Source organism: Oryctolagus cuniculus, chromosome 11, assembly GCF_051225735.1.
Source record: "Oryctolagus cuniculus isolate XC-2025 breed Fujian yellow rabbit chromosome 11, ASM5122573v1, whole genome shotgun sequence".
In the NCBI taxonomy this organism is placed as follows: domain Eukaryota; kingdom Metazoa; phylum Chordata; class Mammalia; order Lagomorpha; family Leporidae; genus Oryctolagus; species Oryctolagus cuniculus.
In genome coordinates this window covers 826,032-847,476 of record NC_142877.1, presented here as the reverse complement: position 1 = coordinate 847,476, position 21,445 = coordinate 826,032, and the positions used below count along the sequence as shown (strand labels likewise).

At 67.0% G+C, this 21,445-nt stretch overlaps 1 protein-coding gene across 1 annotated transcript in view; it reads left to right on the top strand.

Annotated features, from left to right (window-relative positions):
• NTSR1 (neurotensin receptor 1) overlaps window positions 1–20,281 on the top strand; it is a 29,008-nt gene extending 8,727 nt beyond the window's left edge. Inside the window, exons 2-4 of the mRNA XM_051829424.3 lie at window positions 15,070–15,271; window positions 16,494–16,584; window positions 17,327–20,281. Coding sequence (XP_051685384.3) covers window positions 15,070–15,271; window positions 16,494–16,584; window positions 17,327–17,576 — 543 coding nt within the window. The 3' untranslated portion in view covers window positions 17,577–20,281. The remainder of the gene's footprint in view (window positions 1–15,069; window positions 15,272–16,493; window positions 16,585–17,326) is intronic.
• Window positions 20,282–21,445: the final 1,164 nt, after the last annotated feature.

Genomic DNA, 21,445 nt, shown 5'->3' with positions numbered 1-21,445 from the left:
GAGCTGGCCCCAGGCAGGGATGAGGCCAGAGCCCCCCAGGAGTCTCGCCTTGGTCCTCCCCGGGCTCGACGACGTGTGTGCCCACGGCCGCCTGGTGCCCCACGCGCACTTCTGCGGCTGTTTGTGTCGGGAGAGCTGGAGCAGCACCCGTGAAAGCCATTGTGGATGTTAGACACGGTCGGCTTTCAAAAATATCCAAGGCGGCTTAAGATGAAAGCTGCTGTCTCCCAGGAATTATTGAAACAATGTTGCAAAGAATACAAAACAAAGGAGTGGGTTATCCAGCACCGCTGGCGGCTCAGTCAGTCTCGCCCCAGGCTTATGAAAACCTGCCCCGTTGTTTGGACTTAGCATTTTTAGCCCAAGGTCTGCTAAAGGTGAATTTATTGTAAATTTCAATAACTCTCCCTGGACATATTTAAAGGTTAAGCATATTCTTCAGCGTTTTGTGTCCCTGTAACTCAGAGCGGTTCCTGTGCAGGACCCAGTGTGTCGGGCGGGGGTCCTGGGGGGAGCCCAGCCTGTCTGGTTCAGGTTATCCGGGAGCCGCGCTGGCCCCCAGCCAGGTCCAGGACGTCTGTGAATCCGCTCTGGGCCGAGCGCCCGACAGGATGTGCACAGTAGGAAGTGGCCATCAGGGACGTATTTATTGCCTGGGGCGGAGGGGGAAGCTATCCCACCTGGCCGTGACTGCTGGGGCCTCCGCCCCCTGCCCCAGGACCCCCAGACTCGGCCACAGGGAAGGCAGGAGCCCGAGCCCAGGGGCCCCTCTCGGACGCAGCAGCCGGAAGCGCCCCTTGTCCACTGCACTCAGTACAGGGAGCTCCAGAGCGAGGCCGCTGTGCCTCCCCCTCCAGCGGGGGGCCCCAGAAATGTGGGGTTTCCTTAAAACTGGCTTCGGTTGAGCGGGTTCACTCCCTGGGGGTCTCCTGGGGAAATCAGGTTGGCACAGAGCGAGGCGAGGAGGGAAGGGACAGACCAAGAGCCCCAGGAAGGGGCCTGGCAGCGCCGTGTCCACGTGGCACAGCTGTGTTGTGGGAGCGGGGAAGGCGGGGCCGCCCCCCGGGCCTGGCACAAAGGCGGGGGTCTCAGACGCTGCCCCTTGCCGAGGCGGGGCTGCTCAGGGGACCCGAGCCACCGGGAGCCCGGGCCAGGCTGGGAGGACAGCCCTGTGACCTCGCACTGGGCAGCTGCTCCGACGCGGGGCGGGGACCTGGGGTCAGGACGGGGACCGCAGGCTGCGGGGAGCGGCGCTGGGAGCAGAGGCGCCAGACTGCGGCACCGGAGGCAGTAACTGCAGGGCTGGGGCCGGCGCTGACACCGGCTTCCTGGGATGTTTCTCTGACAGCCTGTTTGAAAAGGAGCCGTCGCCCGTATTAAAAACACCGGCGTGTGTGTGGGATCCGCCGCCAGCCACGCAGGAGGCTGCCTCGGGGGCCGCCAGGGCGGGGCCGTGCCGCCTGCCGAGAGCACCGCCTGCCGGGGAGGGCCTGCGGGGCCCCAGGGGGCTGTGCGGGGCTCGAGCTGGGCAGCTGAAGGTGTCACCAACTGGCTCTCCCGAGGCGCAGGGCCGCGTGGCCTCCTTCCCCGTCCAGCTCCCTCTGAGGGCTGCCCCCTGACACTTGCCAGTTACTCGCCGGGGGCCACCCAGCGAGGACGGTCTCCCCGGGAATCATTGTACCATCAGAGATGCTGTTCCCAAGCCAGGCCCTGGGGGCCGCCTGGCACCCCACTGAGCAGGCGTCCATGAGAGACAAGAGTGGGGGAGGGGCAGGGTGGGCCCGAGACCTCGCAGTGGTGGGGGTGGGCAGGGCTCAGGGTGGCCTAGATCCCTCTCCACACCTAATGCCCCTTTGGTGACCGTGGAGCAGGGACACTGGCTGCTTCCCTCTGTCCTCTCCGCCTTCTCTGTTCCATCAGCAGACTGAGGTGCTGAGCCCCGCTGGCCATCCATGGCCCCTGGTGTGGCAGAGAGGGTGGGGGAGGGACAGAGAGGCCGGGAGGCGGCTGCGGCAGTCGTCACCCCCACACACACACACAGCTGCCTCTGACTCTTTTTTTTTAAGATTTATTTATTTATTTGAAAGACAGAGAGAGGAGAGAGAGGGAGAGAGATCATTCCTCCACTAGTTGACTCCCCAGATGGCCGCAATGGCTGGAGCTGAGCCGATCTGAAGCCAGGAGCCAGGAGTTTCTTCTAGGTGCAGGAGTCCAGCACCTGGGCCATCCCCCACTGCTTTCCCAGGCCACAGCTGAGAGCTGGATCGGAAGTGGAGCAGTCGGGACTTGAACTGGCACCCATGTGGGATGCTGGCACTGTAGGCGGTGGCTTTACCTGCTGCACCACAGTGCCTGCCCCCTCCCCTGTCCCACCTGTCCATACCTGGTCAGCAACTCCTTGCAAAAATGCCCTTCCCACGGCTATGAAAGTGTGCCAGCCAGCTCGTGCCATGGCCCGTCCAGCAGTGTGACAAGCCCAAAGTCGAGTGCAGATGGACGTGGGGACAACATGGGGTGGGCGGGACGGGGGACGGCCAGTGGAGGGGCAGCCCCAGCAGGAGGGTGCGGTGGTGGCCGATGCTCAGGTCCACGCCTGCCCTGAGCCTGGGTCTGTGGGGTGCTGGGAGGGCCGAGCAGCCTCGTCACAACAGGAGTCAGCGCCTGCTCTGGGCTCAGTCGTGGCCCAGGCTCGGGTGTGCCCACCCCAGAAGGATGTGGCAGAGGTGGGGGCTCTCAGGGGCTCCATCTCACAGCCCCGGCCCCTGCTCCGGGTTCCCCAAGACCAAGGATCCACGCCAGGCCCTGCCCTGGGGTTGACTGGAGTAGAAGTGGAATAGAAGGTGTGGCCCAGCCTGCCCTCGGGCCTGGGACCTTCATTGTCCCTGTCCATCTGGGCGCAGGCCCCTGGCAGCCCCGGGCCGTGTACTCAGGAGCTGGGAGCCAGTCCCAGCCCTGGGATGACCCAGGTGGGATGCTGGGGTTGCAGGCGGTGGCTGTGCCCGCCACGCCCCCGTGCCAGCCGCTCGGTTGTACAAGTCATGGCCTTGCCATGGTCACTCGCTAGTTCCAGAAGCTCAGCAAGGTTTGCTGTTTTCTACAGTCGGGTCATCTGCAAGGTTCCCTTTTGCATCCAGAAAGCTCGCCTTTTACCTGGTCTTGTCTTACCGGCCGGGACTGGCCCTGTGAGCATGCAGAGCCGTGGTGCTGGGCGCGCCCGGCCTTGTGGCCCACTTACACCGGAACCATCCGAGTCTGGCTGTTGGGAATGCAGTGGGTTACTGGTGTTCTCCCAGGCTGAGAGATTGTCAGGACACTGCTGGGTTGGTCACTTGCTCTCCAGCCCTGTTGGTGTGGCCATGTGCTTTCTCGTCCTTGGCCCGAGGGTGTGCTGGGTCAGGACGGGGGTGTGCTGGGTCATGGAGGGGGTGTGCTGGGTCACGGTGGGGGTGTGCTGGGTCACGGCAGGGGTGTGCTGGGTCAGGACGGGGGTGTGCTGGGTCATGGAGGGGGTGTGCTGGGTCACGGTGGGGGTGTGCTGGGTCACGGCGGGGGTGTGCTGGGTCACCGCCTGTCAGCCCTGGCGGTCGTGGGCGTGGTTCTTCCCCGTTGCCTTCACCCATGTCCACTGCTGCAGAAGACAGGGTCATCTGCATGAGTGGCGGTGTCTTTAGCTCCTGGCTCTGGAGGCTGGGGAGTGGACCTCAGGGGCCAGGGCCTCCCTGGGGAATGGGCATTGGGGGACTGGGCCTGGCCAGGACATCCCTGGGGAGTGGACACGGGACCAGGTCTGGCCAGGGCACCCCTGGGGAGTGGACACTGGAGACCGTGTCTGGCCAGAGCATCCCTGGGGAGTGGGCATTGGGGGGCTGGGCCTGGCCAGGGCGTCCCTGGGGAGTGGACACGGGACTGGGTCTGGCCAGGGCCTTCCTGATGCATCATGGCTGGCAGGAGGCATCAGACGGTGCAGGAGAGAGACGCAGCAGGAGGGGACCGGACGGCTCTCATGATGGTGACGTCGGTCAGTTCCTGGACGCCTCTGGTCAGTCCCCGCCCCCGAGCTGTTCCACTGAGGATTTGGTTTCCAATGGTGAGCCTGGGGGTCACCTGACAGCCTCAGCACACGTGTCGTGGGCTTGATTTGCGCGTGTTTTGCTGAGAGTTTGCCTAGGCACGCATGTTGGAGACTGACAGCTGCTGTCTGGTTTGGGTGCGAGCCGTGCTGGCCTCCCAGACTGAATTCCTGGGGGTCTCTCTGCTCCGCCTTCCAGAAGGGACCTCAGACCTGTGAAGCCCGCGCAGTCTGTGGCCTCCTCTTCTGGAAGGTTCCATTTCGTTCTGAGGGCTAATCCCGGTCTGGTTGTCTGCTGCCCAGTGCAGTGTCCCCCAGTCCCCTGAGTTACCCCTCTGTGGACCTGGGGCTGCTCCAGGAGTTTCTTTGCTGGAGATTTGCCCCCCCACTGTCCACCTGCCCGCCTGTCCACCTGCCCACCTGCCTGCCTGCCCCTGTCCACCTGTTCACCTGCCCAGCTGTCCACCTGCCCCCGTCCACCTGCCCGCCTGTCCACCTGCCCGCCTGCCCCCTGTCCATCTGTTCACCTGCCCGCCTGTCCACCTGACCCCCGTCCACCTGCCCACCTGCCCCCCCGTCCACCTGTCCACCTGCCCACCTGCCCACCTGTCTCTCTCCGTCCCTGTCACTCACGGCAGAGGCCTGACCAAGTTTGCTGATCTTGTCAAACAGCCCTTGGCTCTGCTGACCGTCTGTCGCTCTCCTGTTCCACTGCAGTTCAGGGAGCCGCTGGGTGGCCACAGGGAGGCTGACCTGCCCCTCGCGGCCAGGGGTACTCGGCCCAAGGAGGACCCTGCCTGCCCAGCAGCCGCCCGGTCTTCTGTCTGCCGTGGGCACGAGTTCCCAGGGAAGGCGAGGGCACCAGCCTGGTGTCCGGCTGCCCAGGGCCTGCACCCAGCAGCCTCACCGTGAGGCCCAGAACCTGCTTCTGTCACCCAGGGAATCGGCTTGGCTGGGACGCCTTTTCCTGAGCCCTGTAGGGGCTGAGTGGCGGGGCTAGTGCTCACTGCCCAGGTGCTCAGTCCCCCAGTGCTCAGTCCTCTAGTGCTCAGTCCTCTGTGCTCAGTCCCCCAGTGCTCAGTCCCCTGTGCTCAGTCCCCCAGTGCTCACTGCCCAGGTGCTCAGTCCTCCAGTGCTCCCTCCTCTGTGCTCAGTCCCCCAGTGCTCAGTCCCCCAGTGCTCAGTCCTCCAATGCTCACTCCCCTGTGCTCAGTCCCCCAGTGCTCACTGCCCAGGTGCTCAGTCCCCCAGTGCTCACTCCTCTGTGCTCAGTCCCCCAGTGCTCAGTCCCCCAGTGCTCACTCCCCTGTGCTCAGTCCTCCAGTGCTCAGTCCCCCTGTACGCAGTATCCAAACGCCAGTCTCCTGTGCTCAGTCCCCCTGTACTCAGTGTCCAAGTGCTCAGTCCCCCAGTGCTCACTCCTCTGTGCTCAGTCCCCCAGTGCTCAGTCCCCAAGTGCTCAGTCTCCTGTACTCAGTCCCCCAGTGCTCAGTCCTCCAGTGCTCAGTCCCCTGTGCTCAGTCTCCTGTACTCAGTCCCTGAGTGCTCATTCCTCTGTGCTCAGTCCTCCAGTGCTCACTCCCCTGTGCTCAGTCCCCCAGTGCTCAGTCCCCCTGTGCTCAGTCCCCCAGTGCTCAGTCCCCCAGTGCTCACTCCCCAGTGCTCAGTCCTCCAGTACTAACTCCCCCAATGCTCAGTCCCCCAGTGCTCAGTCTCCTGTGCTCACTCCCCTGTGCTCAGTCCTCCAGTGCTCACTCCCCTGTGCTCAGTCCCCCAGTGCTCAGTCCCCCTGTGCTCAGTCCCCCAGTGCTCACTCCCCAGTGCTCACTGCCCAGGTGTTCAGTCCCCAGTGCTCAGTCCCCCTGTACTCAGTGTCCAAGCGCTCAGTCTCCTGTGCTCACTCCCCTGTGCTCAGTCCCCCAGTGCTCACTCCCCTGTGCTCACTCCCCTGTGCTCAGTCCCCCTGTACTCGGTCCCCCTGTACTCAGTGTCCCAAGAGCTCAGTCTCCTGTACTCAGTCCCCTGTGCTCAGTCCCCCAGTTACAGTCCCTGAGTGCTCAGTCCCCTGTGCTCAGTCTCCTGTACTCAGTTCCCGAGTGCTCATTCCTCTGTGCTCAGTCCCTCTATGCTCAGCCCCCTGTCTCAGTCCCCCAGTGCTCATTCCCTGAGTGCTCAGTCCCCCAGTGCTCAGTCCCCAAGTGCTCATTCCTCTGTGCTCAGTCCCTCTATGCTCAGCCCCCTGTGCTCACTCCCCTTTACTCAGTCCCCCAGTGCTCACTCCCCTGTGCTCAGTCCCCCAGTGCTCAGTCCCCCTGTACTCAGTGTCCAAGCGCTCAGTCTCCTGTGCTCACTCCCCTGTGCTCAGTCCCCCAGTGCTCAGTCCTCCAGTGCTCACTCCTCTGTGCTCAGTCCCCCAGTGCTCAGTCCCCCTGTACTCAGTCCCCAAGTGCTCAGTCCCCTGTGCTCACTGCCCAGGTGTTCAGTCCCCAGTGCTCAGTCCCCCAGTGCTCAGTCCCCAAGTGCTCATTCCTCTGTGCTCAGTCCCTCTATGCTCAGCCCCCGTGCTCACTCCCCTGTGCTCAGTCCCCCAGTGCTCAGTCCCCCTGTACTCAGTGTCCAAGCGCTCAGTCTCCTGTGCTCACTCCCCTGTGCTCAGTCCCCCAGTGCTCAGTCCTCCAGTGCTCACTCCTCTGTGCTCAGTCCCCCTGTACTCAGTCCCCAAGTGCTCAGTCCCCTGTGCTCACTGCCCAGGTGTTCAGTCCCCAGTGCTCAGTCCCCCTGTACTCAGTGTCCAAGCGCTCAGTCTCCTGTGCTCAGTCCCCCAGTGCTCGGTCCCCTGTGCTCAGTCTCCTGTACTCAGTCCCCTGTACTCAGTCCCCGAGTGCTCATTCCTCTGTGCTCAGTCCCTCTATGCTCAGCCCCCTGTGCTCAGTCCCAAGCACTTGGCCATCCTCTGCTGCTTTCCCAGGAGCATTAGCAGGGAGCTGGATCAGCAGTGGAACGGCTGGGACTTGAACCCGCGCCTTTAGGGCTGCCTAACCCACTGCACTACAGCGCTGGCGGCACAATGGAAACATTTCAGCTCGGCGCCAGCTGTCTCAGACCCATCACGGCTGCGTCCGTTTCTGTGGGATTGGCCGCTACACGCCCCTCCCCACCCAGGAAGCACCTGTGTGTGGCTCGCGGCGTAGGCTTCCCGGGAGCTCTGACGGGGTGAGCAGACTCTGGGCAGCCCTGGGGCAGCGCTGGGCAGCCAGAGAGGAGCCCCGCTGCCTCCTGCCTGCTCTGCCCAGGCCTGGGCAGGGCTTGGGGCAGTGCAGGGCCCACCTGGCCTGGCCTCCCCGGCCCCTGCATGGAGGCAGCGGCAGGCACGCGAGGTGCTGCCCGGAAGGTGAGCCTGTCCCCGCTTGTTCCCCAGACACCCCGGCATCCCGCCAGCCCCACTCTCGGAAGAGCACACGGCAGTGCAGGCGAGGACAGGGCGGCGTGAGTGGCTCCTGTGCTGTCCTCAGAGCCAGTGGCACTGGGCTGCAGGACCTGTGTGCCTGTCACCAAGACACGGCTGGCCTGTCTGTGGGACTCGGAGACTCCCAGGCACCTGTCAGCGAGCTGCAGGGCCTGGCGGGGCGCGCCGCCCTCACAGGAGCTGTGAGTTCGGGCTCAGCGGTCCCGCGGCCCCGCTGGCTCCCGCTGGGTCCAGGATGGTCCCTCGGCACTGCCCCTGTCCAGGCCCCTCTCTGCAGGGGCGCTCCAGGGAGAGAGCCCTCGCCCTCCAGTGCACCTGGCCACGGGCCGCCCTGCGGGAGGAGAGGCCGGCGTGCGTGCAGGGGCGTGTCCAGTTGTGGAGCAACCCTCCACCAGCACGGGCTGACCAGGTCCCCGGGTGGTCTTGTTCATGGTCAGCCCTGTGTGACCCGTGGCCTCTCAGTCTAGGCCAGGATGACCCCCTCAGAGCAGGCTGCCGTGAGGACCTGGACTACCCCTCTAGGTTTCTGGGCTGGGTAGGGGGGGTGAGGGCGCCGCAGCGGGGAGCAGCTGGACGGTCGTCCCCTCGCAGCCGAGGGACGTGGCATGGGACGCGGGGGTCCCTGAGTGGACGGCAGGGCTGCAATTTGAGCCAGAGCCCCGCTGAGCTCCAGAGTGTGGGCGGAGCCACAGCAGAACGTTCCGGATGCTGCTCCCCACCAGGGGGAGGCCAGCGGCTGGGGGGTGGGGGGAGCCTGGCCGGAGCTGCCCTGTGGTGCGACTGCCGAGCTTGAGGAGGGGCGCAAGTGAGGACCAGGCCTGGGCGCCCGGAGCTCGGCTGCCCCTGCGGCTCTGCCGGCTCGGATGCCAGTTCCCGGCCAGCCTGCAGGCAGCAGAAGACACGGGGGCCCGGGTGCTGCTGCGGCCGCCTTGGAGCCCCGGCCGGCAGGGTGGCAGGGACGCAGTGTCCAGTTGAGACGAGCGATGGCCGAGGGCGCTCCGGTCCTCCCTCAGTTTACCCACTGGCTCCCGTGTCCTGTGCTCTGAGGCACGGTCTGAACGGGGCAGCGCAGGGTCCTGCTGTGGTTTCTGGGGGGCCCTGGCTCGTGACAGCAGCCGTTCGGGGCTGACGCCTGGGCTCACCTGGTCCAGTGCCCAGGGGCAGGCTGGCTGGGGCATAAAGTGTCCTGAGTGTTGGCTCAGTTGGGCGAGCCCCTCCCCCATGCAGGGCGCTGGGGGAACCTGAGCCCCTGCCAGTCCCGCTCCCTCCCTTGGGCTCCCCAAAGCTGCCTCCGGTGCTGTGTCCCCGTAATCAGCCCTAATCCTGTTGACTGCACCGGGATGCTGGCCAGCGGAGTGGGCAGCTGTGCCAGTGGACGGCAGTTAGGGGCAGGGTATTTGCTGAGCTGCCCACACAATCACACGGCAAGAAAACGCTGGAAATTGTGGGGCTGGAGTCCCAGCCGCTGCGGGCCAGGAGAGCGGGGAACAGGTGCGGGGCCACAGGCGAGGGCCTCCCCCATACATCCGGCGGCAACGGCTACCCACGCTCCCCTCTGCTGCGCCACCTGACATGCTCAGGGGTCCTGCGGGTGCCTGCCGGGCCCCGGCAGCCTCACGGGGGCCCCCTCACGTGCTCATTGCTGAGGGTTTGCACAAACTCCCTGGGGAGCCACAGCCTGCGTCTTCAGGAACCCAACTTCTCCCGGCCTGAAGCTGAGGAGTTGGCTGCGTGGTTTGGCTTCTGTCGAGGGCTCAGGCTTGGGCACCAAACTCTGTGCTGAGTGAGTTGGCTCCACTTTTAATCCTTCAGAGCCAGATCAGTGCCCTGCACGCAGGAGAAATGTGAACAAGAGGCTCCTGGCGTGGCGTGGCCAGTACCAGCCAGTGCCAGCCAGCTCCAGCCAGCTGGGACGGGCTGGGAGCCTGCGTGATCAGACCCTTCCACAAGGAAAGACAGGGCTGCTGGGCCCTGGTTCCTTCCCAGAAGTAAAGCCAGGCCACTCAGGTTCCTTCCTGCTGGACTGCCGGGCACCGAGGCCAGGCCCCGGCGTCAGAGCCCACGCCACCTGCTCCCTGCGCCGCACCGCCGCCTGTCCGTGCCAGGAGCTTCAGAGCCTGGTTCACAGCTGCATGGATCTGACTCCCAAATGGGCTTTGTAGCTGGCGGCTACTTGAAAACATGGCCAGCTGACCTTCAGCCCACAGCCGCAGCGGCCTTGCACAGGTGGCTCGTCTGTTCTCGAGTGGTGCTGGGATGCTGTGACCACCAGCACCCAGCTGCCACACGCAGCACGGGGAGGCCCCTCCCCCAGGCTGCCACGCCCCACCCTGCCGTGCACAGCCAGGAGACGGCCTTGCGCTCCCATCCTGAGTCCGGCGGTCACCTGCCCAGGTGGAGGAGGGCGGTGATGCCCAGGAGGTTGTCTCCCTAATCGGGTTGCTAGGGGCCTCCAGCAGCCGGGCTGGCGCCAGTCTGCAGAGCAGCGTGGCCAGGGTGCAGCACCCGCTCTGCCAAGTTCGCGCTCAGACGGCAGCCTCTGTGGCTCCAGCAGTCGGAAGGGGGATCAGCAGCTGGTCCCCCGCCCAGGACCACAGCGGGCAGAGACAGCCCCAACGCCTCCCTCCTGCCCACGCCACGGCTCTTCCAGGGGGACCAGGTGCTGTCCGTGGTGCTGAACCCGCGGCTCCCTGGGCCCTGGCAATCTCCCGGCCTCTCCCAGGATCTAGAACCGGACAGCAGCACAGGGCTCAGGGCAGAGAGCACAAAGGAGAGAGGAAAGCCCAGTCCGAGGGGTCACCGTGGAGTCGCAGCGCTGGGACCCGACGTCCCCCAGGCAGGTGGGGGAGGCCAAGGACCCTGCACCTGGCTGACCCACCTGTCCTGGGCTGTGCACTAGCCCGAGATGCAGGGAGCCAGGGCTCAGGCTGGGTCAGACCCTGGGGCTCGTGGCTGTGCCTGGACTTGTGAGTGAGTGTCCCTGCTGTGGCTACCTCGCAGACTGGACACCTGCTGGGGCTGCCCACCAGGCAGAGCCCTGGGCTTGCTGCTGTTACGCCTGTCATCACAGGGAGTGGAAATTAGAGGGACTCCAAGCATCCTTCTTTTTCAAAGATTTATTTATTTATTTAAAAGCCAGAGTTTAGAGAGAGATCCTCCATCTGCTGGTTCACCCCCCAAAGTAGCCACAGCGGCTGGAGCTGCACCGACCCGGAGCCAGGAGCCAGGAGCTTCCTCCAGGTCTCCCACGAGGGCACAGAGGCCCAAAACTCAGGCATCTTCTGCTGCTTTTCAGGCCACAGCAGGGAGCTGGACGGGAAGTGGAGCAGCCGGGACAGAGCCAGCCCCGTGTCGTGTGCCGGCACTGCGGGTGGAGGCTCCACCCACTGCGCCACAGCACCGGCCCCCGGGCGTTCTTCATGAGCTCCAGTGCCCTGCTGGAGCCATCTGGTGGTGCCTGGGCTGTGTGGAGGCTGAGCCATTGCCAGGCACCGCCAAGCTAAGCAGGACCTGCCCTGTCCGCCCCCCCCCCACTCCTCTGGACCTCAGGGGGTTCCCACGCCCCCCCAGCTGGAGGCATCTTCCTCTCCCCATCCTCCACCCACCAGCTCAGAAGGGCAGGCGGTCGCTGCCTGGACACTCTTGCAGGCTCCCCCTGAGCAGGGCCTGGGCTCCCCGCTGACCGCGGCTCTCGTCACCTGGGCCAGGCGTGTCCCCGCTGGGCCGCAGATCCTGCAGCCTTCGTTTCTGGAAGCTGTGCTGAGACCGCGCCCGCTGGTCCAGCACCCCAGGTTCGGGGTGACCCAGGGCAGAGAGTGGGGCTCAGGGATAGCCTGGCACCCCCCCCCCCCGCCCGGAGCCTTCCAGAACAAGGTCGCTCCACCGACTCCTTAAGTCTGAAGTCCTCTCCTTCCCCGGCTACCCCTGCACCAGAGCCTCAGGCCCCGCACGCCCTCGGGCCTGGCTGGCCGGTGCCCCGATTCCCTGTCACCAGAGGGCCCCTGCGTGCATGTGCCGAGTCGTGGGCGTCTGAGCTGTTCCCAGGTTTTGCGGCGCCGACGACCGTGAATTGCAGGTTTAGCGTTGACTGCGTTGCTGTTCCTGGTCTGGGCCGTGGTGGAGGGAAGATGGGGAGTCGTGAGGACCCCAGGAACCTGCTGCCGTGCCGGCCTCTGCTGGGCCCGAGGGGGCTGCTTCTGTCCGGAGTCTGGGAGGTTAGAAGGGGTCTCCCCAGAGTCTGGGCGTGGCCAGGGCTGGACATCTGCTCTTGGGAGGGTCGGTAACGTGCCAGGCCAGCCTTGCTGGGCCACGCTGGGAGGGCGTACGTGCCGGCCCCTCCTGCCTCCCCTGCACCGTCCCGGGAAGCTGGCTTTGCGGCCCAGTGGGGTTGGCGAGGGAGGCCGGAGCTGTCTGTTTATCTGAACACAGTGGGGTTAATTAGGGGAAGAGTGGGATGGGTGAGAACACGGGCCAGCGGTTCAGAGGCCCGTGACCCCTCCACTGGCCAGGTGTGCTGCACCTCGCCTGTCTCCAGGTGTGCTGTGTGCCTTCCCACCTGCCCTGTCACTGTGGGGTGAGGTCGTCCAGACCCCCCGCCCAGAGGCCGGGCCCCCTCCAGCCGTCCCACACACACTTCACACTACCCCTCCCCCAGAAGATGGCACACGCCAGGGGGGCAGAGGCCATGCCCGGCCAGCAGCACCCGCAGAACAGCCCACCCACCTCCCACGCTGAAGCCCCACCCCCCACGCTGGCCTCCGTGGTCCTCCTCCACAAGGCACGAATCCCGGGTACCACTAAGCACACGCGGCACTGTGGGGCAGGCGCCGGGAGACGCCCTCCTTAGGAACCAGGGAGCTGAGACCCTTCCCAAGGTGGAGGCCACAGGTCAGGCCCAGGCTCTCCCGGTGCCCGGAGGCCCTGTGTGGCACTGCTCAGGGGTTAGCCCAGCTGCGGGGCAGGGGCAGGGGCAGGTGGGCAGCCAGAGCGGCACAGGCAGCGCGGCACAGAGCAGCCAGGAGCCCGGGTTGTCCTGTGCAGACATCACTGCCCTCCACCACGGCCCCTGCTGGGACTGAGCCCGCAACCCGGGGCTGCCCGGGGCCTGCACCCGAGGGTGTTGGTGCACTCCCCGGGCAGAGGCAGAGGCAGAGAGAGACACAGGCTCTGGGCAGCTGCACTGTGCACAGCCCCCACCCTGCAACCAGGCAGCCCTCCCTGCAGCCGGCGCTGGCCTCACCGGCCCCTCGCCGTCCCCCCGCCGTCCCCCCGCCGTCCGGCTCTCCCGCGCTCTCAGCTGCTTGCACAGCGTGTCGGGATGGTCTCGTGTCCCTCTGCATACGGAGCGACCTGGCGAGTGGCCCTCTCTGCTCCCTTTAAAGGCAGATCAGAAGGCCCCGTGGGTGCCGCTGGCTCGTGGCTCTGGGGCGCCCGCTGGCTGCCCCACGTGGCCCCGAGCTGATGAGTCCCTCAGTGTCCATCAAGGCTGCCCGGTGTGGGCAGCGAGCCAAACCCAGGCCAGTCGAGAGGCAGATGGCCTGGGCGGGCAGCAGGGAAGGCTGGACAGGTCAGTGCGCCGACCTCACGCGCCTGGCCTGGCCGCTGGGCTGCTCCTGCCGGCCGGCGGCTCAGAGGTCAGGTGTCCCCACAAGCAGAGGCCGTTGCTGAGCCCCTCAGTGCTGCCCGTCAGCCCTGTGGTCTCCCTGGAAGCCCAGCGTGGAAGCCAGCCCACCAAGGAGGAGAGAAGACGGGTAACTGGAACCCCAAAGGAGAGAGGAGACACGGCAGGTGCGGCCACAGGAGCTGGGCGGGCCGCAAACCCGCGACGGCCCGTGGCCGCGCCCCCCAGAAGGTGGGGCTGCAGCACCACCAGCCACGGCTGCCAGGCGGGGGTGGCCCAGCCACGGGCGGGCATGTGTCCTGCGTTTGTCCAATGGGCTCCTGCCCAGGCCTTTTGGGATGTGCCAGCTGGCCGACCCCAGGCAGAGAAGCCAGGAGGAGCAGGGGCCCCGAGGCCCAGCGGCCAGCCGCCAGCAGCTCCTTCCGTGGCCTGCGTGTCTGACCGGGCACCGTCTCTGGCCGCAGTTCCGTTCTTGTTGAAGTCTTCCCCTGTGCTCCCCCGCGCCCACCGGGACCCTCACCCCTCCTTTCCAGAATTTTCTCCTCTGTCCCTGATTTGCTGACTCAAGGTGTGGCCATCTGGGGGCGGGGCTGGGGCCGTCTGGGGGCGGGGCTGGGGCCGGCTCTCCCCTTAAGCTGCCTGCTGGTGGGGTCCTCTTGGCTTGCCTTGGGGGAAGGGGTGGGAAAGGGTCTGCGCTGTGCCCTGTGCCGTTCCTGAGGGGAAGCCGAGCCGCCGACACCCCCGCACGCAGCCCAGCTGCCGGCCAGCGGCCACTGTGGGTCCGCAGGGCAGCCCAGCCCCTCCAGGCTTCCTGCAGCTGAGGAAGTCGCCGCCCCCTGCGCTGGCCCCCGCTGGCCCCCGGCAGCTGCTTCGGCTGCCTGTGCTCAGCGAGGCGTGGCCTTGCAAATGTTTTGACGAGGGAAATCTCTGTTGGATACACTCGCTCTGATTAACTCCACCGGGGCTCCGGTGACTCACCGGCCAGCGGCTGCTCCCCCGAGGCTGGGCCTGGCCCTCCCCGGGCACCCCCCGGCTGCTGGGCCTCCCTCGGAGACGGAGGACACACCTGCTGCCCACCAGGGTCCCCTGAAAGACAGCATGGCCGCGCCCCTCCCCATGCACTCGGCCTCAAGGCTGGCTTGGTGCGAGTGACACGCAGAGGCGAACCCGGCTGCCTGGGGCTGCCCTGAGCCCTCCACGGCCTCCCGAGAGCCCTCCACGGCACCTTTGGAGGCCCGGCCGGTGCCGGCGCCGGCATCCCAGCCTCTGGGAGGCTGCCCTGGGTCTCCCTGCCCTGCCCCTCCCAGGGTACAGCTACCACTGACCTCTCAGGGACTGTGCCCACCGCAGGCCGAGGCCACCTGCTCTCCAGGCCACACGGCCACGCTCACGTGTGTCCAAAGGCCGGGGCCGCCCTGGGAAGGAAGTTGCCAGAGGGGCCGGGCTCAGCCACGTCTCAGCCGGGAGCTCTGGGCAAGACCCGAGCCTGCGGGGCGGGTGGGAGGCTCACCCCTGCGCAGCGCTCTGGTCAGCAGGGGGCCGGAGGTCGGCATGAATGGTGCGCGCCCAGGGTGGGAGACGCTGGCTCCGCGGTTGGTGAGACTGGCCTCAGGCACAGCTGCCACGGGCTCAGGGACCGTGTCGTGGACTCCGTGAGCCCAAAGCCTGGGTGTCCCAGGGTGCACGTTCCTCACTCTTGATACGCAGGTGAGAGGGCGGGGGTGGGGTGGAGGCAGCAGGCTGGGGGTGGGGCTTGGGGGCAGGAGTCAGGCTGGGGGTGGGGCTTGGGGGCAGGGGCAGGATCTGCTAAACCTGTGCTGATCAAACGCCCACCAGGCCCCAGGCCCTAGGCCGCAGGGCGGCAGAGGGTGGGACCTCCTGCTCCAGGCCTGACGCCCGCCCTCCTGCCCGCAGGTCAACACCTTCATGTCCTTCGTGTTCCCCATGGTGGTCATCTCCGTCCTGAACACCATCATCGCCAACAAGCTGACGGTCATGGTGCTCCAGGCGGCCGAGCAGGGCCAGGTGTGCACGGTGGGGGAGCAGCCCGGCGTGCTCGGCACCTGCATGGAGCCAGGCCGGGTCCAGGCCCTGCGGCACGGCGTCCGAGTGCTACGTACGTAACCGGGGGCTGCTGGGGCCAGCTGTGGCCAGCAGTCGGGAAAGCTCAGGATGGGGCGGCCGGGGCTAAGGCCAGGGGTGGCTCCATCTGCCCGTCCATCCTTCCACTCGCTCACTCGCACGCCGGGGCCAGGCGTTTGCTCTGAGATGGGGGTCAGCAGAGGCGGGGGCCCCGTGAGGAAGCAAACCCACCCACCAGGCACTCAGCCCGAGCTCGAAGGCGAGGCAGCCGGTCTGGCAGGCCCTAAGGCCCTGTGGTCAGCAGGCTTGGTGAAAACTGGGGCTGGGAACCTGCAGCCAGGTGAGGTGAGGGTGACCTGGGAGCGGTGGGCACCGCCTCACTCACTCCAGTGTCCACCTGGCCAAGCGTCCAGTCCCTTGTTCCCCAGCATGGCCGGGTCTCAGGCGGGACCCAGGGCCCTGTGGCCCCAGCCTTCCCCACACGTGGGGCAGAGGAGACTGGCCTGGCCAGCGATGTGGGGCAGTCCGGGCTTCCTGGCTGGAGCCCCTGGGACAGAGCGCTGGGCCAGACCCCTCCTGCCGGGGACTCTCCCAGCCCCCTCTCCCCGGCGCCCCGTGTGCAGCCACGGCTGCCGGCTGGCCCTCCACCCTGGACCGGCTCCCTGCCTCGACCTCGGGGCAGGCAGGTACAGGACGCGCAGGAAATGCCCGTTTCTGGCGAACGGCGCTGCGTCTCCTGACTCTCGGGGCTCTCACTCTTTTTCTTTGGTGCCAGCTCCACGCGGTGAAGTCCTTGTTCTCTTCCAGGGGCTCTGTCGCTCGGCTCTCACGCTGAGATCATTAACCCGCCTCTTAGCGAACTTGGGCGCGTGGCGTGGGGTGAGGGTCCAGCCCCACGCTCCACGTGTGGCCGCCCCGTTCCCCATCGCCATTCGTAGGAGACACTGCCCTTTACCCACTCCCTGGTGCCAGCACCCTTGCCAAGGTCTCCTGGCCGTGGGCAGGGCTTGCCTCCTGCTCTCTCCTCGACGTCTGGGTGCCCGTGCCGCACTGTGCCCGTGAGGGCGCCTGGCTGTAAGGCGGCTTCACGGGGTACAGATGTTGGGGGAGAAGCATCAGTGGGCTCTGACAAGGGTGCGTGGACGCCGCAGACCACGGTGGGCGGCCGGGGGCCCTGGTGATGCCCAGACCCCGCTCCTTGGGCAGGACCCCCCCTCAACCCACGTCTCCTGAGGCCACGTCTCTCTGCGTCTCAGGGGCCGTGGTCATCGCCTTTGTGGTCTGCTGGCTGCCCTACCACGTGCGGCGCCTCATGTTCTGCTACGTCTCGGACGACCAGTGGACTCCGTGAGTAGTGGGGGCTGGGCCCAGGCAGGGGCTCCCCCGCAAGCTGGCGGCAGGTGGGGGAGGGCACCGCCCAGAGCACAGTCGGGTGTGGGGAGCTGAGTCCACCCCGCGGCTGCCCCCCGTCCCCGCAAGGCTTTGAGCAAGCAGGAGAACCTGGCCAGCAGGTCCCTCAGGGCCCCGTGAGCTCTCGTCCGCACTGCCGGGCTGCCAGGGCCAGGGCAGAGGTCCGTGCTGGGGACAGCGGGAGAAGTCACGGGGGCTCCGTGGGGGCCAGCTGCCTGGCCGGGGGGTGAGACCCTGTGGAGGGCAGCAGGCCCGGAGGCCGTGGGGTGAGGCCCTTCGAGGCCCTCGGAGGCTGGGGTCCTGCACAAGATTCCAAGGATCAGTGCAGGGGCCGTGGGGCGTGGGAGCTGCGGCTTGCACTGGGCTGGGTGCAGCCAGAGCCAGGGCCCGCGAGCGTCCCAGGCAGCGTCCAGCGGGGAGGTGTGGGGCGGGGTCCCCTGGTCCTGCAGGAAGGCGTGGGGCGGGGCCTGGGCCGTGGTGCTGTGGGCGTGGTGGGGGTGGGACCTGAACCGGGGTATGGGCGTGGCCTAGCAGGGGTGTGGTATGGGGCGGGGCCTGGGTGTGGGGCGGGGTCCCCTGGTCCTGCCGGGAAGCAGGGGGCAGGGCGGGGCGTGGCAGGGGGCGGGTCTGGGCAGGGCGGGGCTGCCCCCAGGGCCCCGTCTGATGGCTGCCCCCACAGGTTCCTCTACGACTTCTACCACTACTTCTACATGCTGACCAACGCGCTCTTCTACGTCAGCTCCACCATCAACCCAGTGCTCTACAACCTCGTCTCTGCCAACTTCCGCCAGATCTTCCTGGCCACGCTGGCCTGCCTGTGTCCCCTGTGGCCACGCCGCCGGCGCAGGCCGGCCCTCTCCAGGAAGGCCAACAGCGTGTCCAGCAGCCACACCTTCTCCAGCCACGCCACCCGGGAGACGCTGTACTAGGGCCCCGCGGGGAGGGCGGGAGCCGGACGGAGGCCACCTGGGAGCCGGGGGCGGTCAGCCAGAGGCCAGCCCGGACCCTGGCGCCCGAGGCCTGCTTCTTCTCAGCTTCTCCCCGCCCGCCCCACCCCTCCCTCGTCTCCTCTTGGAAAGCCGGAAAGAAAGATGGTCCCCTCGCACCCAGAAGGCCTCTTGACGCTTGGCCAGGAGCAGCTGCTTTGTTCCCGGACTAAGGGGCGTGCGGAGGGAGGCGGTGAGCGGGGTGGTCGGGCTGGGCCACGCCTGCCTCCAGCCCAGGCCTGGCAGGCACCAGGGCCCCACCTCGCACCCAGGCCCTCGCCCAGCTGGCCTGGCCGGCTCCGCCTCCCTCCAAGGCAGGCCCAGGGAGCTCCCAGCACTCCAGGCGTAGAGAGTGCAGGGACCCCTTCCCGCCGCGACCCACAGGTGCTGGGTGCCCTGGGGGCAGCTTCTCTGTAGCCGGGAGGACCCAGTCCCTGCCCAGGAGGCCAGAGCCACCTGCTTCCTGTTCCGCTGGAGAGAGACGGTTCCTGGCCTCTGATTCGCGCCCCAGGTGCCGGCCACAGCCGAGGCTGGGCCGGGCTGAAGCCAGAAGCCAGGCGCTCCGTCCAGGCCCCCGACGTGGGTGGCAGGGACCCCAGGACTTGAGCCATCGCCTCTGCCCCCCAGGTGTGCATGAGCAGAGACTAGAGTCAGGAGCGGGTGTCCCAGGTTCTGTGCCACACTCCTGGTCACTACAGGGAGGTCTCCTGACCCCCACCCACCCCAAGGTATGGGGGCCTCTCTGGCTCGCTGCTGGCTGATGAGAATGTCAAAGGAATGAAACTCAGATGGTGGAATTCCAATCCGGGATGTGGGGACCGTGGGCAGGCAGCCCTGAGCCCTCACCCCGGACCCCTGGCCACAGCTCAGTCCCCACCTGCCCATGAGGCCAGAGTCCGGGTGCGCCCCTCCCCACCCCACAGGTCACCTGCTCCTGACCCTTGCTCCCAGCGGCCCAGGAGGGCACCAGCGGCGCCCCCACTGTTGCTAGGCAACGTGGTGGTCTGGGGAGATGAGTCTGCATTTCAGATGCATCTGGGGACGGAGAAAAACGGCCCAGCCACGAGGAGCCGAGAGCTGGCGCTTCCTGCACGGCGCGGCTTCCCCGCCCCCACCCCCTGCAATTACGATTTGAACTCCGGTTCCTATTTGAACACCATGGAAACCGTGTCCAGGCTGAGTCGACGCCAGGCAGTGACGCCAGGCAGAGAGAATGGGCGCGGAGGCGGGGAGCCACTCGTGCAGTCACACATACATGCACACGCGCGTGCAGGCTCACACATCCCAGGCAGAGAGAACGGGCCACGGAGGTGGGGAGCCCAAGGCAGGGCCGTCAGGACGGGCAAGGGAGCGGTGCAGGGTCCAAGGGAAGGACGTGCTGAGTGCCCCCCGCACGCATGTGCAGGCACACAGCACACACACTCATGCACACTCCCACACGCGTGTGAGCACATGTGCCTGCCTGCATGGGCCCCGCTCCTGGTGTCTGGGGGCCTTTGCCAGCTCTCCCTGATGAGATCACAGCACCTCGGGGAGCCCGGGAAGGCCCCAGCCAGGCTCAGAACCGGGCCCGAAGCTGACGGCCCAGTTCTGGCCCTGCCACCCCCACGTATCGGGCTACACCTGACCCCATCCGTGATGGGGACAGGAGAAGCCCCAGATGCAGGCATGCACGGGGCCTCACGCTCTGAGGGGAGGGCGGGGCCTCATGCAAGGTGGCCCCAGGTCCTCAGGCCAGCGGCCCGGCGCTCCATGGAGGCCTGACCCTAACCAGCCGCACTCCCTGAGCACGTGAGAGCAGACACCACGCATGGCCCCACACCTGGCTCTCAGCCTTGTCGGGACAGGGCAGGAGCCTCGACCACCTGCCACCGCAGGGAGGGGGCCGGCCAACTGCGGGGCGGCCAGCGCTCAGGGCAGGCTGGCGGTGCGGCCCAGAAAACCCCACGCCTGCGTCTAACGCAGAGGGTTGGAATTGCTCTGTCTCCTGTTGGCCCTGAGGAGGTTCACTTGGGGTCCCACGGGCTCCGCCCCATTGTGGGCCGCTCCTCCCTTCCCGGGATCCCGACCCCAGACCCACCTCCGGGACAGGGGAGAAACTTCCGGGACAGCATCGTGACACAGGGGCCACCGCAGCCAGGACCTGTGCGTCTGCGCCCGGCGCGGGCAGCCCTGGGGAAGAAGGGACGAGAGGAGGCCCCCGGTGCAAGTCACGTCTAAGCTGAGCCCCTGGATCAGGCCAGAGAAGACGGGCAGGGGGCGTGCCCAGCGAGAAGACGGGCAGGGGCCGTGTCAGGGGTCGGGGGGCGTGTCCCAGCCAGAAGACGGGCAGGAGAACGCCCTGGACAGGGCTCTGTTCTGATGCGGGAAAAGTCCGGGAGACAGATGTAGTTCCTGAGCTGGAGGCCACACCCACCCCAGCCCGGTAATCCTATCATCGGTCAGATGCACTCCTCCCCTGGGACCCCGGGGCCGTGCGATGTAGCCACGCCCCTTCTCCAAGCCCGGGGAGGGGCGGGGCTCCCTTCCTCTCCGCCTGGGGCCCCAGGACCGCACAGCGGGTACGAAACTGCCCTTCCCGCGCGCTCTCCCCAGGTGCCGCCCCCGGGTGTCTGTGGTCCTCACTTTCTCAATAAACCTACGCTGCATGCCGAGCCCTGCCCGTGCCTAGAGTTCTCTACGGAAAAGGAGAGCCTGGATATCAGTTCTGGCCCAGCCTAGCCCACGACAGTCCCAGGCAGAGGGAGGACCCCCCACGGGGCCCTGCACCCGGTCTCGCCCACCCTGGACCACGCCCCCACCTTCCGCAGCGCCAAGGTTGTGTGGGCGGGGCCTCGAGGGCTGGTCACTCTCGGGAGTCCTAAGGCCCAGGGCTGGACCCACGAGCTGCCACTCTCACCGGGCGTCACGCCAAGGCCACCAGCTCTGCCCTCAGGGGTTCCTCCAGCTCAGGGCCACGACCCCCACGTCTGAGGAAGCACCCACCACTGGCTGCAGCCTGGGGCGCCCTCGGCGGAGGAGCAGAGTGGACACCAGTCAGTGTCCAGTGTCCAGTGTCCTGGCAGGGGCCGACCCTCCCGGAGCTCCACCCCAGGCCCTTCAGGAACACCTTGCCCGTACGTCCAGGGGCGCAGGAGGCCCCTGCCCGTGGACCAGGCATGCACCAGCCCTGGGCGGGCGCTCTGCGTTCCTGGTCCCCTCAGGTCCCGTTACCCCCTCCCTCCACAGACGGGACGCTGGGGCTCAAAGGAGCAGCAAGCCCAGGACTCCAGGCCGGGGTGGCCACTGGGGAGGGCGTCAGAGGACCCACCACCCGCTGCAGTCCCCAGGGCCACCCCCACAGCCCTCGGCTGCCTCCCCTGGGCACTGCACTGACGGAAGAAAATACCCTCGCCCAGGCCACGACGCCTGTACCCTCAGGACGTGCACCCAGCCCAGCCCCACCTGACTGCCATGCCCCAGCCCAGTCAGCCCGAGACCCTGTGCCGTCCCCCTCTGAGTCCAGCCTGTCACTTATGAGCATTTATGCAGCACCTGCTGTGTACCCCCTTTCATGCAGCACACAGCTCAGCCCCCACCTTGGTGGGCTGCCCCCTCCCCCACCCCTTTCAACCCAGCAGGGGTCCTTGGTGCGTGGTTCTCCCATGGTGCGGGCAGCAGGCAGCCCCCTGGGGTGGGGAGACAGCCATAATTCCGCCCCCGGGGCTCTGACCACGTCCCTCTGGGGCACCAAGCCTGGCCATGCCCAGGCACCCAGCTGGGCTCCTGGCAGGGACTGGCTGGTACCCAGGGTCAGCTCCACCAGGACCGCC